Below are 18,824 nucleotides of genomic sequence, written 5' to 3'. Positions count from 1 at the left end.
TATATGGATCTCATTTTACCACCATTTTAAACACCGGTTTTTACCTTCACTAATTTATATAATATGTAATAATTAAATAAAAACCACATATCTGTCCAAACAGAATATATGCGACCCTGGACCACAAAACAGATGGACAAAAGTCGCATGGGTATATTTGTAGCAAAAGTCAACAATACATTGTATGGGTCTTTTATGCCAAAAATCATTAGGATATTAAATAAAGATCATGTTCCATGAAGATATTTTGTAAATCTCCTACCGTACACATCAAAACTTTCTGATTAGTAATGTGCATTGCTAAAAACGTAATTTGGACAACTTTAAAGGCAATTTTCTCAATATTTAGATTTGTTTTGCACCCTCAGATTCCAGATTATTCAAAAAAAATGACCCTTGTGGTTTTGTAGTCCAGGGTCACAATTACATATATAAGAAACAACACACTTGGATTTTAACATTCAACTGATCAAAACTGAAACTTCAATTTCAATTCCTGTTAAAGGTCCAATTCTTCACCCAAGGGTATTTTTAGCATTTAAAGTTATTTTTAGTGCATTAGTGAAAGCACAGAGTAGCATGGACAGCAAACCCTGAGGGACCTGAGGTGTACAAGCTTCCACTTCAGAGCCAAGAGAACACGCTCCTCAAAAACGGGCCATTTGTTATTATTTGCATTAGGCTAGTTTATAAAATATGAAGATTAACACACTGTTTTTAGCTAAAAACATAAGCTACACATGCTGCATAACGGACACCTCTCTATTCCTTAAAACCTCAATGACGTGGCTGAACGTGACGTCAGAGAGATGCCGGCGACGAGGAGCGTATGACACATGATAACTTAGCGTTAGCGGCGCGTCCTTGTTACACGCGTCGCGTTAAAGAGATTCAGCTCGTGGCTGAGTCATTCAGAAGATGTGTGCGCATTCCTGCACGAAAAAAAAAACACCTCAACAGTGGAATTAAAGAGAAAGAGGTATTTCTAAAGGACAAATGCAGCCTATGAGGGGAAAAAAAGATGGTTTAATGCAGGTGTCCCAGCCTAATCAAATGAAAGTGCTGTAAGTTTACACAGTAACGTAACGCATGCAAACAGAAATCGACTTTGCGTGAGGAAGCAACGTTAACAGCGACAACAGCTGCTCAATCGTTATATGTATCGTGTGCTAAATCAACAAAACAGTCATATTTTTTACTAGAGTAGTTTTACACCTTATCAATTTACGGAAAACGGCTTTGACGATAGGGGCGCCAAAAGACGATTTGAAAGACTTAACAGATCAGCCTCCCTGAAAATGACTAACAGACATTATTTTAAAGTAAGTTAATAATTTGTCCACCATCCAAAACGCATCTAAATCCAATAAACAGATCATACCGGTATTTTTTTTTCCACTAAGGACGTCAGAACATATTCTGAATTGGGTTATAATGTTATCTGCACTGTTTGGAGATGAATAGAAAGCCTCATATGGTTTCAGTGACCTTTCTAACGGTGTTTGTGGGCAAAGAAAGGTTATTAATATTTCAAAGGTGACTGGCGGGGGTTGGTTTTGGAGTATATTATCAAGTTATAGTTGAATGAAACATGCGCAAGGTGAACGGATCCAGCTGTTCTGAGACGAAAATGTGAATATAGTCAATCTCACGGACACATGGTGATACATAAACGGGATGTTTCTGAAAGTATTAGTGTAAATACACAGGCGCCATTTAATATCGGAACGCGGTGTGCTCAAATCGGTCCGTTTCACCTTCAGGAGCGTATCAATAACACAGTGAAGAGACAATTAAACTCGGTTGATGAGATATTTGTGCTGAAACATCAATTTAATTGATTTAAAAATATTATTATGTAGTGTAACGTTATAAATGCATCAGTCAGGCACGTTTAGAAAGACGTATAAAGTGTACTGTAGGCCGAGGTAAAATGCTAAATAAGCACCAAAGCCATTTATGTATTAAATCCCTGAAAATATTTACGATCAAGGGCTTTAGTGTGAACTGTCAGAAAGTCAAGTTTACAATGTCGCCATGGCCTCTGGTACCTGCGCTGCATGGTCAGACAGAGGATGCTCGCGTGACAATCAGATTTAAAAAAATAACGCTGCACTTACAATTCTTTAATCAGCATTTTCTCCGCTGCTTTGTGCCTTCCAAAGATAACGTGGTTTTGCACCTGGATGAGTTTAAATAGGTGTCGAGTCCTGCGTTAGTCCCGGTGTCTCGGTCTACCCCACCTCACCCGCTTCTATGTCATTCTAGGGACCGTTTTTCTATTTCCCACAGATTCACTTCCTGATCAGGGCCGAGGGGGGCGTTAACGACAACTCCTGATGCTGTGACATCGGGGTGATGACGTCATGGGTGGTGATGATGAGGAGGATGGGGGTGAGCGTGGTCAGCTTTAATGCTTTATTAAAAAAAAAAAAAAAAAAATGGGGACGACCGCCGATGGATGGTCTGAGGTGGTCGGTTAATTGTGTGATGTAACAGCTGGTGGTGGTCGCATAGCTCTCTATCAAATTACAGTCTGTCACAAATTATGTAACGATAAACTGGTGCAGTCTATTTATAGCACATCTGGAGACAGATCCCACCATCCGATTATTTTCATGTAGTTACAGTGTGATCTGGACTCCATCAAAGCGTTTCTCAAAACACATTAAATACACTGTCTCCCATTCACATTGAACATATATATATATATATATATATATATATATATATATATATATATATATTAAAACCAGAAGTATTTGTGCAGTAGACTAGTAATCTGATTTTTAATTTATCAAAGAGTCAGCTCATAATGTCATACACATTTTTATTTTTTTTTATCTTTATATTAAATAAGATATTATAAAATGTTATATTATTAAATAAGCGATTTATTTAATAACTTACTGTTAGGTCTGTCAATTAAATGAAATAATTTAAATAATTTAAAATATGTATATAATTTACATCATTGCCAAAATAAAATATTAACCACAATTACAATTACTGTTGTTTTGTTTTATTATGCAATGTGAGAAAAAAAGTCTGAAATTACAATGGAAATATTAAGATTAAATATTTAAATAAAAATTAAATTAATTAATAATAATTATGTAATTTACTTTTCATTGCTCATTGTAGCAATCCAAAAAAATACTATAGTAATCACAATCTGTTGTTTTGTTTTGTTATGTGATATTAAAATAAAAATAATGTGATGTTAAAATGAAAATATTCAGATTAAAAATTTAAATACAAACGCAAATAATTAAAATAATTAAAAATAATTATAATTTACTTTTCATTGCTCATTGTAGCAATGTCCAAATAAAATATTATTCCCAAGTAATCTGTTGTTTTGTTGTTTGTTTTGTTGTTATGCAATGTGAGAAAAATAATGTGATGTTAAAATGAAAATATTCAGATTAAATATTTAATTAAAAATTAAAATAATTAAAAATAATTATATAATATAATTTACTTTTCATTGCTCATTGTAGCAATCCCAAAATACAATAGTAATCACAATCTGTTGTTTTGTTATGTGATATTAAAAGAAAAATAATGTGATATTAAAATGAAAATATTCAGATTAAATATTTAAATAGAAATGTAAATAATTTAAATAATTAAAAATAATTATAATTTAATTTTCATTGCTCATTGAACCAGTGTCAAAATAAAATATTAATCACAAGTAATCTGTTTTATTTTATGCAATGTGAGAAAAATGTGAGATTAAAATGCAAATATTCAGATTAAATATTAAAATAAAAATTATAATAATTAAAAATAATTATAATTTTTTTTTCATTGCTCATTGTAGCAATGGCAAAATAAAATATTAACCACAAGTAAACTGTTATTTTATTTTGTTATTTAGAGAAAAATTACTGTAATATTACAATGAAAATATTTAGATTAAATTATATTTTAAATAAAATTTTAAGAAAATTATGAAATTGCTAATTGATTATGCTTTGAAAAAAAGGATGAAAATGAGCAATAATTAAAAATTTTATTGAATATAATCCTCAACAGTAACGCCATACAGAACAATACATGAAGGTTTTTGAAAAACAATTAAACACACAAACAAACAAACAACCAGCCACTGCAACACTGAGATGTAAGTTAATATAAAAACCTCTGCAAATAAGCCTGCATTGTCCGTATGGTCTGTTAGATTTCAAAGAAATAAATACATTACACACAACACCAAAACATTTCCACAGTGGCTCCAGTCCTCCCATCAGCTATCATCAGCATCGCTAACCTCACTGTAAACCGTACAAAAGGCACGTTTGTGAGTTAAATTGTGCTTTCTAAATGATATTTTACTTCAGAGGTCCATTATAAGTCGATCTTATGATCAGTGACACATAAATGACTCTTAACACACTCTGAAATGTCACAGAATGTTAGTAAAAGAAAGACAGAAAAAGGGAACTAAGGGTCATGAGGGGGTTTATGGGACGTGTTTAAAGTGCTGACATCTGCGCCTCAGCTTTCAGCCATCACCTCGCAGATCATAAGCATTTCAGCCTTTTTTATGCATGCATCTCATGCGCATGTAGTGTAAAAACATATATACAACCTGAAATGCATATTGCAACTGTGTCATAAATACAACATTATTTCATAGAAAAGTGTAAAAGGCCCTTTGTGGATCATTATGACTAAAAATGTGGTCTTTAGTAAATGCAAATGCATTGCACCACAATTGTTAGTGATACTGTGGCTATAATGGTTTACATTGAAATCCCTTGTGAAGTTTGGCATCATTACTCCATCTGTGCAGGCCAGGCTGGCTTCAGACTTCCTCAAAAACATCTAGTTGGCATAAACGATGTAGAGAAAAAATCATGCTTGCGCCTGGTTTTATAGGGAAACAGTCAGGGTTGAAACTTTATCACGTGTAAATGCATAATATAAAATATCAGTGTTAATTAAAATAAAATGGGGAAGAAGAGGGATGCCAAATTTCCCATGTTGCTTTCTGCCTCATTCGTCTTTTCGTCCGCTGAGTGACTCAATAAATCGTCTCTGCGTTTGTGTTTTTGCGTAGCTGTGATGATTCTCTCATGCCTTTGTTTTTCCCTTTATTTGCTTTCTTTATACAAACGCCTCTGGTACGTCAGTGCCGTTGATTTTGAGATAGATTTTAGCATCGTTTTCTTTCTCCTTCCTCTTTTTGTGCAGGGTTTTCCTGAAGTACAGCAGGTAGAGAGGTAGCAGGAAGCCCAGCATGCTGACAACCAGCAGACCAACATTCACCTACACCGGAAGACAAAAACATAAAGAGGAGGTCAAAACATGCCTGACGGGCATTGAGTCCATTTAGTATTACTAAAGCTTTCTGTTGTGTGTGTCATACCCAGAGCGGGTCTCCCTTCAGTGGTCCCATCATGGCCATGAACAAAGGCTGCTGCAGCAGAGCAAACAGAGCGCTAACCAATGACTGCATTCCCGTCAGACTGCCGAACTGAGACGATGGGTACCTGCAGACACACAAACAGATTATTTGTTATCATATATTATGATTTAATTGCAGCTATTAGTGACTAAATTGATGATCACAAGCAGAATTTAATCATGTTTTATAGATAATATTGATAAACTCACACAGCGGCGTAAAGTCCACCGACGGCGGAGTGGATGAAGCCTCTGACGATGGTGTGGAGGACAAAGGAGAGCATCTGAAGAGAGTTCACATAAGGTTAATGACAAAATCAGATATTATAAAATTGTTTATTCTGTTGATACATAAGGTAAAATTAGCAGGTGGCATGCTAGTTTCATAATTAAGCCACTAGGGGGAGATGCTGTACAACTAAGCAGACACTCAATAGCAGAAATAAGCAGGTGTACATAAGCCGTTAATATGGTATACTTGCATACTACTCCATATGGAAGCAATAGTAAGAGTAGTATGCAAGAAATAGTATGAGTAGCCTTCCTCTGCACAATAAATAGAATAGCATATCAACATACTAATCTTAATATTGCTGCAATATGTACTATGTATAATGTGCACACTAAATACATGCAAAGAATATCTATGAATATTACATTAGCAAAAAAAAAGACAAGTAGTAAACAACTGTGGTATTTATTATTCATGTATTATTATAGTATTTATTAATGTTTTAAATTTAAGTTTTTACCTTTTAGTAATTTTATGTTCTTTTTTTTTTCATTTGTATACACTACCAGTCAAAAGTTTTTGAATAGTAAGATTTTTTATGTTTTTTAAAGAAGTCTCTTCTGCTCACCAAGCCTGCATTTATTTGATCCAAAGTACAGGAAAACAGTAAAAGTGACATATTTTAACTATTTAAAATAACTACTTTCTATCTGAATATATTTTAAAATGTAATTTATTCTTGTGATTTCAAAGCTGAATCTTTAGCATCTTTACTCCAGTTACATGATCCTTCAGAAATCATTCTAATATGCTGGTTTGCTGCTCAAAAATCTTTTATTATTACTATTATGTTGAAAACAGCCGAGTAGAATTTATTCAGGTTTCTTTGATGAATAGAAAGTTCAGAAGAACAACATTTATCTGAAATAGAAATCTTTTGTAACATTATAAATATCATTATCATCACATTTAATCAATTTAAAGCATCCTTCCTAAATAAATATATTAATTTCTATAATTTCTTTAAAAAAAAAAAAAAGAAATAAAATAAAATAAAAATGATACTGTCTCCAAACTTTTGAATGGTATAGTGTATAATGTTACAAAAGCTTTTTATTTCAGATAAATGCTGATCTTTCGATTTTTCTATTCATCAAAGAATAGAACTCAAAGAATAGACTCAACTGTTTTAAATATTGATAATAATAATAAAAATGTTTCTTGAACAGCAAATCAGCATATTAGAATCATTTCTGAAGGATCATGTGACTGACTGGAGTAATGATGGTGAAACTTTAGCTTTGATCACAGGAATAAATTACATTCAAATATATTCAAATGAAAAACAGTTATTTTAAATAGTTGCAATATTTAAAAAAAAAAATTACTGTCATGCTGTACTTTGGGTGAAATAAATGCAAACTTGGTGAGCAAAAGAGACTTTAAAAAAAAAACATGAAAAAATCTTACTGTTCAAAAACTTTTAACTGGTAGTATTTTTGTTTTATTTATTTATTTATTTATTTATTTATTTATTTATTTATTTATTTATTTCTGTTTATAAATTTTAGTCTTTCAACTTTCTAAATATTTTTTTTTCATCCAAAATTATATTTACTTGATTTTAATTACTGAAAACTAATTTTAATAGCTTTAGTTTTAGTCTCATTTAACAACAATTATAAACAACAAAGCATACTGAAAATTGATTTTTTTTTAAACTACTGTTTTTTCAATTTAATTTAAAATACTAAATATTAAACACAGCATACTATTTTTAAAAAACACTATGCATTGTGCAACAATAAATGTGTCAACCAGTAATATTCAGTAATATTGTCAAATGCCCTTATCATATTGCAGGATTAATACTATTGCTCTGATGATAAATCGATGCATTGCGATACGTGGACCGATTCTGAGATTTTCCAAATGCATCACAATTCTCTCTGGAATCAATTCTGAGCTTAGTTTTTAACAGCAGTTTCAGTTTTTAACTCACATTACTGTTTAGAAACAGTACGGCTGTTTCTAAAGCATGCAGTGGCATCTACTTTTAAAAACGAAGCACAGAATCGATGCAGAATCATTTCTCGTTGAGAAATCGATGCATCTGTTTATTTTCCCAGCCCTAAGTACTTCCGTATGTAACACACACCTGAAGAGGGAGGTTGGGAATTAGGCAGGTGACGCCAAAGCCGACGAGGAGGATGTTGGTGAAGACGAAGGCCCGTGTGGCGTTGGTGACTTTCTGAATCTGTCTGTCTCTGCGTTTGGGCTGGGGCTCATCCCTGGAGACAAGGAGCAAATATAGAAACACATTTTAAACAGCTGTCAAACATGCTTATTTTAAGTCCACATGCATAGATCACTCAAAAGTGTTTCTTAACCTACTTGTTGGGTTCTTTTTCATTTTCTCCATCATCGCATTCTTTCAGCTTCCAGTCCATGATCTGACCAATGACCGGCGTCGTCATCAAGCACAAGAGTTGCATCACGCCAAAAATAGATGTGTAGAGGCTCACTGAGAGAGCAAGAGAGAGAGAGATTAGAACATTGTCTAATAGATAACGTCTGAGGTTAGGTAATAACTACTCTGGTTAATGGTTTGAGTTTATGGCACTCTGCAGGCTTGTGTATGCGTTACGGCCCAGAGCACAGGTGGGCAGGGAGTGTGTTACGCTTGACGTGAGTACAGGAGAAGGTTAAATGCTAGAATAACAAGCTTTAGGGAAGACATGCTCTACTGGTTTCTACTGTGCTACTGAGATTCTTACCCAATTCCATTTTCTCAACTGCAAAAATAAGTTGAAAAAGCTATTTAGAAGGCAGTTATAATGTCAGTACTGCCTTTTTTCTGCATTTACATATCTGAATTATCATGATTAATGTTTTTTTTTTTTGTAGTTGCCTGTTTCCGTCACTGAATAACATTTTTAAAAAAAGTTATTGTGACTTTTTATCTTGCAATTCTAACTTTTTTTTTTTTAGAATTGTAATATAAACTCACAATTCTGACTTTTTTTCTCAGAATTGTGAGATAAACTTCTGAGAAATGAAGTTAGAATTGCATGATATAAACTCTAAATTGCGAATTATAAAGTCAGAATTGCAAGATATAAGCTCACAAATCTGACTTTTATCTCAGAATTGCATGATATAATCTCCAAGTTGCGAGTTATAATGTCAGAATTGCGAGACATAAAGTTGCAGTTCTAAGAAATAAAGTCAAAGTCACATTTCTGAGTTTATATCTAACAAATTGTGACTTTTCTCAGAATTGCGAGTTTATATCATGCAGTTCTGACTTTTCTTACAAAAGTGAGTTTGTATCTCGCAATTCTGACCTTTATTACGCGCAAGTGAGGCATAAACTCGCAATTCTGAGAATATAGTCTTTTTTTCCCCTCGAAATTGGACTCGCAATTGTGAGTTTCTATCTTAATTCTGAGAAAAAAGTCAAAATTGCATGAAGAAAGTCAGAATTTTGTGATATAAACTCTAAATTGCGCGTTATAAAGTCAGAGTTGCGAGACAAACTCGCAATCATGAGAAATGAAGTCGCAATACTAAGAATTAAAGTCAGAAGTATGAGATATAAACTCACATTTCTGCCTTTTTTTAAGAATTGTGAATTTATGTTTGACTTTTCTTGCAAATCTGTATTTGTATCTCACAAGTCTGACTTTATAACATACAATTGTGAGTTCTAACATAGTCTTTTTCCCCCTCAAAATTGGATTTTATTACTCGCAATTGTGAGTTTCTATCTCATTTCTGAGAAAAAAAAGTTAAAATCGCACAAAAAAGTCAGAATTGCATGATATAGAGTTATAGAATTGCATGATTGCGAGTTATAAACTGACAAATCTGAGTTTTTAAAGTCACAATTCTAAGAAATAAAGTCAGAATTGCAAGATATAAACTCACATTTTGGACTTTTTCTCTCAGAATTGCGAGTTTATATCTCACAATTCTGACTTTTCTTGCAAATGCGAGTTTGTATCTCGCAATTCTGACTTTATAACATAAGATTGGGAGTTCAGTCAGATTTGTGAGATAAAAACTCCTAATTCTGAGAGTCTTTTTTCCCCTCAAAATTGGACTTTATAATTGTATCATATAAACTCACAATTGTGAGAAAACTGTCAGAATTGTGAGTTTTTATCATGCAATTCTGACTTTATAACTCACAATTGCGAGTTTATATCACTCAATTCTGAGAACAAAAGTCAGAATTGTGAGATAAAAAGTTGCAATAATATTCTTTTTTATTCAGTGGCAGAAACAGGCTTCCATTCTGTGTTCACACATCAGATTTTTTTTTTTTTCATTTCCAGAGAATTTTTTGCTGCCTTCTCAAATCACAAATACCCTAAAAACACATGAATATATAATTCAATCATGTTTATTCACCTGTGTTGAGATCTCCTCCACTGAGGGACTCCAAGATGTTGTTCATGGCTCCCATGTAGAAGATGAGACGCAGTTGAGTTACACACATAGTCACCAGACTCAACATGAATAGAGGGCTGAAAATGCTCTTCATGAATGACTGAGCTACAAGGAAGAAAAAGAAAACAGTTAAGAGTTATTGACCTGTCATATTAACACATTTCTGGACCATCAGACCATCACTTACTTTCCTCCTTGGCTTCACATTGCAGTTCCAGGTCCATGGTGGACAAGCAGAGTTTTTGGCCTTCCTTGGCAAGCTCTTTCTGTTTCTGAGTGTTATCCACGCTAAGACGCTTGCCCACTGTCGTCACCTGCTTATAAAACTGCTTTCCTGTAATCTTATGGTCAAATCCCAGCCAGCTGAACTTGATCTTGACACTAGATACACATACAGAATGAGTGTCAGATATTGTAAATGTTTGATGCATATAAGTTTTCATATATGTTTCTTACGTGTAGTCCATGTCCTCTGGTCCAGGGAATGGCTCCAAGGGCCAGTTGAAGAAGCAGTTGATAAAGACGAGGCCTGCACAACCTGCCCAGATCACCAGAATCGTGATGAAGGCCACACCAAGGTCATAGATCACCTGTGAATATAAACCTTTATTATCTAAGAACATAATGTGGGATTATACTCTCATTTTAAACTGTTGTTTAATCTAACGAACCTTGACCCCAGGAAAGGTGACGGCTGAGGAAGCGTACGAGCCGATCATGAGTGCGATGAACGTGGCACGCAGGTCACCAAACATGTTGGGCAGCTGAAATATGGTAACAGATTAGTAACTCATAACAATTCTAGCAAAAAAACATATTCTCATGCTTATTCTTATCCTATTCTTATTCAGACTGGCTATTCAGAGCATTGATATGAAGACTGATCCACAGTCTTTCTCTAAAAATGGCAGTAGACGAGGAGAGATGGCCAACAATTATGGGCTGACGAAAGCACAGCAAATCAACAGTGAAAGCAGTTTTAGTTCAGAGCCACTGGAGCCAGAAAACAAGGTTGGGGGACTGAGAAAGAGAAAAGAGAGAACAAGCAAGTGAAAAACGACTAGAAAACTAGAAGACTTCCATTTCTGAAGGCTTAATCCACACTTCCTTCTTACTTTACTCTCTGTTCCTCATTGTCAATAAAACAGGAATAACTGGGGCAGTAAGAACTGAGGAATGATCCGTCCAGTCTGAACCGGCTGAAGCCGAGTCTCTTTTATGACTCTAATTGGAGCACAGACTGGGGCAGCCTGCTCACAGTTATGCCTTGTTCCTGTGACAACAAGTGGATGAGCAACAGCGAGTGTCCTGTTACGTAAGAATGCGCTTGAAAGTGTGTGATCAGGAGGTTTGTAGTAGAAGAGTTGTTCTTTGTGAAAATTCCTGTCAGAGCTAGTATGAAGGTACTTTCCAAATCAATTGCGATGCAACTTCAAGGGTGAAACGCAACACGGCAAAAACAAGAAAGCTTCTGTTATTGCATTAAGCCACCAATGTAATCTTCACATATTGAGGCAGGTGTTGTTTTTAATTTTCTCAAGTCGTGGTCATTAACATGTGACGAAAAGTTAACTTTGGGTGTGAGTGTTCTTGTGAGTTCATGGTCAAATAGTTCCTCAGATCATGCTGAGTGCATGATAACCGTAGGCTATTCTTACTGGGTCAGCAAACTGGATAGTACATCATTAGGAGTTAATGCATGGTGCCTGTGCAGCAACAAGAGCTAGTCAGCGGGAAAAACACTAAAGTAAGACTCACAGATAGGTCTAATGATTAATCTACTGCACCACGCTTGAGAGATGCTCAAATAAAAGAGATTGAGGAAAAAGAGACACAGAGATGTCTAACTAGAACTAGCCTGGATGTAGCAGGATCAAGGGAACCAAATGTAATCAAGAATCAACCACTAAAAAACCTTATTGGGAAATCTGACTATAAGATGGGACATAATCCCTACAATTTGTAATGTAAATATTACAGGCAACTCGGAGCAAACAAGTTCAAAAACATCAAAAGAGCTGGAAAAAATTAAGTGTACATTCATGAATAATTTAACACACACTCACCGTAAGTGAAGTGAAGGTCATACACATTCCTCCAAAGCCATTAAAGGTCAGAGCAATGAAGATCAAAACGGACAGATCTAGAAAAACAAGCAGATGTTAAATGATGGAATATTATTGGTATCTATTTCTAAATTTTAACTAAATGTTAATTGTTTTATCAAATTAAGAGGGATCATAACAAAATGCATATTATTTTTTATTTAGTGCTGACCTGAATAAGTTATTTCACATAAAAGATGTTTACATATAGTCCACAAGAGAAAATAATACTTGAATTTATAAAAATGACTCTGTTCAAAAGTTTACATACACTTGATTCTTAATACTGTGTTTTTACCTGAATGATTCACAGTGTTAGTGACAGTTGTTCATGAGTCCCTTGTTTATCCCGAACAGTTAAACTCCCTGCTGTTCTTCAGAAAAATCCTTCAGGTCCCACAAATTCTATGGTTTTTCAGCATTTCTGTGTATTTGAATTCTTTTCAACAATGACTGTATGATTTTGAGATCCATCTTTTCACACTGAGGACAACTGAGGGACTCATATGCAACTATTACAGAAGGTTAAAACACTCACTGATGCTTCAGAAGGAAAAACAATGCATTAAGGGCCGAAAGGGTGAAAACTTTTTGAATTTGAAGATCAGGGTAAATTTAACTTATTTTGTCTTCTGAGAAACATGTAAGTATCTTCTGTAGATTCTGAAGGAATAATAATAAAAATAATAACGAAATAATAATAAAAAAAAAGATATCTAAGCAAAATAAGAAAAATGTACACATCTTTATTCTGTTAATTCTGTTCTGTTTACACCCCCTGGCTTTTAATGCATCGTTTTTCCTTCTGGAACAACAGTGGGTGTTTAAACCTTCTGTAATAGTTACATATGAGTCACTCAGGTCTCCTCAGTGTGAAAAGACTGATCTCAAAATCATACAGTCATTGTTGGAAAGGGTTCAAATACACAAAAATGCTGAAGAACCAAAGAATTTGTGGGACCTGAAGGATTTTTCTGAAGAACAACTGTTTAACTGTTCAAGGGACTCTATATGAACAATTATCACTGAACAAAAAAACACAGCTGTGGATCATTCAGGTAACAGCACAGTATTAAGTATCAAGTGTATGTAAACTTTTGAACAGGGACATTTTTATAAATTCAACTATTATTTTCTCTTGTGAACTATACGTAAATGTCTTTTATGTGAAATACTTATTCAGGTCAGTACTGAATAACATGCATTTTGTATGATCCCTCTTATTGTGGTAAAATAATTAACATCTAGCAAATTCTGCAAGGTGTGTGTAAACTTTTGACCTTAACTGTGTGATGTTCTTACCATTTGGGTTGCTGGCTCCATAAGCAATCATAAGGCACGAGAGGGCAAAGCAGGCACTGGAAGAGAAGATTCAACATTCAGAGGTCAGTTAATATTGATAAATTCAACACTTTTTTGATTTCATTAATAATTTATCCATTGTGTGACTAGTACAGTAATGATTTGGAAAAAGGAAGCAGATGTTGTCTACCTTCCAAGCAGACGGAGTTTGCGTGGGCCATATTTGTCCATGACGATTCCAAGAGGGAGTGTGATGGCGCTGAGGAGGAAGGAGCCCACGGTGAAGGCCAAATTCAGCATCTCATCCTGTTCTTTACAGATGAGCCAGCCGTTCATCCTCAGATTGTCCTCCGGATGTTTTAGAGGGACTGCCTCCACCCCGCCGTCATGCTGGAACTCGTCATAGTCAAATTCTGCATCATTCGAAGCTGGTAAGGAGAAGTTTGCCTTTGAGCTATTTCCTTTGGAACAGAAAAAGAAGAGAAGAGATGTAAGAAGCTAAGCTAATGGGAACCAATGTTAACCATTATTATCAGCAGCTGCCATTTTCCAAAATCAGTTTGAATACCAATCCCAGCAGACACACAACGTCATAAGGCATTGATATTTGGTTACATTTTGGTTGCAAAGTCAGGTGACCAAAACACATTGTAAATTCAACTAATGTCAATGTTGAAGTCCCCATGAAATAAAAATTTTAGTTTTTTGGCTTTTAGTATTAATATGTTAGCTTTAAGCTTTATCTGTCCGACGTTGAGGTCCAACGTCAACATGACATCCGGTGCCTGCTGGGATGTGACTTGGTATCCAACCCATTTGAGTTGCACTACTCAACAGGTTCCCATTTATAAACCATGCTGATAGAGAGAGAGAGTGAGAAAATTCAAATGTTGGTATAAAAAATCGATCACATGCATCCCTGCTATAAGCCCTATACTGTGACGTGAGCATCAGGAATGTTGTCCCTTCATGCAGATGCAATATGTGTTGGCTCCAATACCTCATGATAGTTCTTCCAAGTTCCTGACTGGGGTTTCTCAAAACATGCACTCTACGACCAAGTCAACATACCATGGGTGGAACAGTCAGTGGATTAAGGTAAGGACATTCCAACATTGCAAGAGTTTCGAATTTTCTGAGTGTTTTATAAAAACAAGGGCATCTGAGAAGGTCATTACTTACTCACCTTCATGTCATTCCAAACTTGTATGACTTTTTTTTTCTGTGGAACATGAAGATATTTTGCAGAACTTTTGGGGCTGTTATATGAAAACAGGATACGTTCTTCAAAGCATATTCTTCGTGTTCCACAGAAGAAAGAAAGTCGTTAGCTACCTTTTTAACTTATGGAGTCCATATAATCAAAATGCACTAAACACTTTCAAACGATTAACCAAGTTTCACTATTGAACAGCATGGCTAGTCCAGCATAAACCAGCCTGGAATTAATTCTTGGTCTTCTCAGCTGTTCTCCAAAGTCCCTGAGATAAACCCTCACCCAGCAGTAAAATGCTTGGTATGAGGAATCACCATTATGTGGTCACAATAAAACTTGAGATAAGGACCAGGAATGATAGAAAGAAGACAGCTGAACATTTGCTCTTCCTTTATCTTGTTCTCCTGCAGAACAGCGTTTATAATCGTCCTTTTGGACTATTGTACAATCTTGTTCCAGATTAGCTCACTACGCACATACATATAAACTACTGATACTGGACCAGGTGACACTTCATTAATAGCTGCTGGCTCAGTGGAGACATGAACTAGATAATCAGACCTGACCTTTCACTCATTTGGATGTTTTTCCATCCTAACCCTGTTAAAAAAAAACGATGTATGCTGGTTAGGTATGTTTTGAAGCATGGCAGCTGGTTTGAGCTGGTTTAAGCTGGTCCTGAGCTGGTTATAAGCTGGTTTGGACTGGTCCTGAGCAGGAGCTAATTGCTTAGGACCAGCATGTGACTAGCTTAAACCAGCTCATGACCAACTAAGGACCATCTTAAACCAGCTGCCATCCTTCAAAACATACCTAATCAATATATTCTGTTTTTTTCAACAGGGAACTGCTGATGTTTCTCTGAAAAATGCAAATTGTGGTTACAAAAATAACGTGAATTAGACCAAAATCTTTCTTTCAACCCTCAAGAAACCACCTATTATTGGTGTGGAAACAGTGACTTTGCTATAATTATCCACTCAGTTGTGCCAGTGCCACCCTGATGATACACGTGTCTTACTTGCACAACAAAGAGGAGTTTTCCAACTCCAAGCCTGCTTTAGAACTGAGTGCGGAATGTTCTGACGTGTTTGGCGCCTGGTTGTGAACTTTCTCAAGCCATACATGAAGGGTTAGGTTTTACAGAGCAAGCCTGAGGAAACTGAGGCTTGCTCTGGCTACTTTCCTAAACTGAGCTGATATGTGAACTGTGTTTCCTACTAAAGATGCACCAAAGATGGTGTACGTAGGCCACATTGATGTGCAAATATTTAAGACACACCCAGAGAGATAGCAGACACCTGGTCTCAGCAAAAAAACAGGTCGTGAGTATTTGAGTTCGATGAACCTATTGAACCTCCTTTGAGGTGTTTATTACTTAACCTCGCTGTAATAAACGGTCTTCACTGTAACATGTAATTAATATTGCTTTTCATCTAATCCTTCACCTATTTAGTGATGGGCGAACTGCCACGTGATTATTTTTCGAGTACAAGTGTCACATAGAAATCTAAATTCTTAAAATGATCTTAAAATTTTAAAATCGTGGAGAACTAACAAAAAAAAAAAAAAAATCACATTCCTAAAGGAAACTGTAAACATTTTAACATATTAATACGAAGATCTGGAGATTGATAGGGCACAAGTGGGAGTGAAACAAGAATGGGTTGTTTTTTTCATTCACAGCCATTAGTTGGTGGCCAGATCTGATAAAATGTAAAAAACAGATAGTGAATGACACACACTTATACGCACACAATACAAAGTGTTCCTAACCTCATTTCTGAGAATGCTTGAATGTGAAACTCTTATCATGACGACTTCAGTGATTGCATAATGGGAAAGCTCAACTAGCGTAATAAACCACAAGAGTCCTCACATGCTTCACGCCATTCAAAGTGGTCAAGACGAACAATGTGAATGCTGACTAATGTCTCATGACATTGTCCTTTGAGACTTATCTATGGACTTTAAGCCTGCTGAATAGTCTTGAACACTGATGGTTTTTGCTGAGACAGTCTTATTACATCATAATAATGTGACCAAAAGGACAGTCAAATCAGCTGAGTAATGTAAAAAAATGGGAACTGTGACAGCAACAAAACGAAACGATAAGCACTTTTCAGTGCAAAATGCCGTGCCAAGCAGACAGACAGACAGACACGATGCCCACCGCTCCACCCAGAAGAAGTGGTATTCCTAGATCTACCCAAACGATTAGCCTCCTACAGTTTCCTTCACAAACAACTCTTTTCTCGTCTTCTGCCCCTCCTCTGCACCCTTTTTTCTTGTCTGCCTGGGAATTTCAAACCAGCTTTTGTGGTTAAATAGGTTTCAATGTCCTAGTCTTTTATTAAATCAAGCCCTGATAGAGAACAAGCCAGTGATAAAGGGACATCACCAGCCACAATAAGAGCTGGAGATGTTCTTATGTGATGCTAATCAATCCTAAAAATCAGCAGGTCTGAGGTTCTAACTGAGATGATAAACATCTTAATTTACATCTGACAGGCTGTAGGACTTTCAGTTTAAAGATGCACTTGATTAGGTCAAGATCCCTGTGGAAAGACCTTCAACATTCTTGTGTTTAACTGTGACTACCAGCTGATTTAATGGAAGTCTGTGGTAGTGTCCGTGGTTGTGAGGCTCCTGAGGGAAGACATCATTCCTCCTCCTTAGAGAAGGTAACTACAATAGTGTTTTGCTGCAAAGCGCAATCAGTTACTCCACATAAAACTGTACTGTCAGTGATGGATTGCTGTACAATACACATGTGACTTTAAAAGTAAGATCTTTCGAATACTATCAAATGCAGTCTTTGTTCAAGATCAGATTGGGAACGAAAGAATGTATGGAATTTGCCATTATGTGAAGTGACAAAACACAATCATGCATTAAAATTAAATTCAAGATCACAAGCTTGACTTGCAGACCATGTAAACTCCCTCAACGTAACTTTCCTTCTTCTAAATTGCTTCTAAGTTTCTTCTAAGTTCTTTTTCTTGATGTTCAAGGCTTCTTACCTGGATCTGTGCAGAGGTATGAATAGAAGCCCTCAGACTTCAGCATGATGAGTAAGGAGCCCCAACCCAGCAGGACAGCGGAGAAGAGCAGATTTTCAATGATGGCTGTTATCGCCATCCACCAGCGGCGGGCGAATGCCGTGGCTAGAGTGGGTGCCATTGCTGCAAGGAGTAGGATAGCAGACAGACAAGAGGAAAAGTGTGGTCGACAGTGTCTGGCAGTCAGACCTCACAATCTGTGGATAAAGAAAAGGGAGAGGTATGTTAAAATCATTTTAATGCAATGACAAGTTAAACATATTGCATGTGATGATATAGAAACATACTGTAGATAGACTGTTGAGCATGCACTTTTTTGAGTTCCTGAACTCTTAAGATGTGTGAATGAGCCTCTGAAGCCACTTTAAAGACTCACACCTTCTTTGTTATGCATATGACTTTCAGAGGCAGTTCTTTCAAAGTCATTCAGGCTGTTTTGTAATACAGCGTGAGAATAGTAACAGGGAGGGGTCCCAAAAGTACAAAATTCACATTGCAACAGATCCCACATTTTGTTTTAGATGCAAAAAATATCATAAAGAGAGCTATTTAAGCTATATAACACAAGGAAATCAAATTATGACAATATCTTAGGCTTATCTTAGTGTGACTTGTATATCAAACACATGCATTGTTATTTTTATTAAAATGTATTACTTTATACAATGCAACTTTAATGTAAAATTAACTAATAGTCTGTGAAAGAATAATATTATTAGACTTTCAACTGGACATGTTATACACAAGCAATATATATTTATAAAATATTATATAGATATGAAAAATAAAATAAAAACATACCTTTGAGAGGCAGGCAAACAAGTTCTGTAGCCTTTTAGTGCAATGGTCTTCCCCTTGATGCCTTTGCTCTCTCTCTTCTCCTCCCTCTGTTTCTCCTGCAGTTACCGGCACTTACTGAGAATGTGTTTCACGCCAGCTGACGAATTTATAGAGGCTTCATGTGGGAAGCATCGGATCGTTTCTATTGGCTGCATCGAGAGGCTGAGTACACCTGTCAGCCAATCAGCTGCGAG

The 18,824-nt window shown here is 35.7% G+C and overlaps 2 protein-coding genes across 2 annotated transcripts in view; both read right to left on the bottom strand.

The window, feature by feature from the left end:
* pitpnab (phosphatidylinositol transfer protein, alpha b) overlaps positions 1–2,337 on the bottom strand; it is a 31,376-nt gene extending 29,039 nt beyond the window's left edge. Inside the window, exon 1 of the mRNA XM_051121349.1 lies at positions 2,121–2,337. Coding sequence (XP_050977306.1) covers positions 2,121–2,137 — 17 coding nt within the window. The 5' untranslated portion in view covers positions 2,138–2,337. The remainder of the gene's footprint in view (positions 1–2,120) is intronic.
* Positions 2,338–4,007: 1,670 nt separating this feature from the next.
* On the bottom strand, positions 4,008–18,740 carry slc43a2b (solute carrier family 43 member 2b). Its single transcript, XM_051121342.1, has 14 exons — positions 18,592–18,740; positions 17,752–17,987; positions 13,703–13,973; positions 13,513–13,568; positions 12,172–12,248; positions 10,777–10,869; positions 10,562–10,695; positions 10,293–10,486; positions 10,067–10,210; positions 8,045–8,174; positions 7,809–7,941; positions 5,629–5,702; positions 5,381–5,504; positions 4,008–5,280 (listed from the first exon to the last, which is right to left on the bottom strand). Exons 2-14 carry the CDS (start codon positions 17,909–17,911, stop codon positions 5,119–5,121), a joined length of 1,752 nt encoding a protein of 583 aa, XP_050977299.1. The 5' UTR covers positions 17,912–17,987; positions 18,592–18,740; the 3' UTR covers positions 4,008–5,118.
* Positions 18,741–18,824: the final 84 nt, after the last annotated feature.

Source organism: Labeo rohita, chromosome 10 (genome assembly GCF_022985175.1).
Source record: "Labeo rohita strain BAU-BD-2019 chromosome 10, IGBB_LRoh.1.0, whole genome shotgun sequence".
NCBI lineage: Eukaryota > Metazoa > Chordata > Actinopteri > Cypriniformes > Cyprinidae > Labeo > Labeo rohita.
The sequence above is the reverse complement of the archived record's forward strand: the minus strand, read 5'-3'. Positions and strand labels throughout refer to the sequence as shown.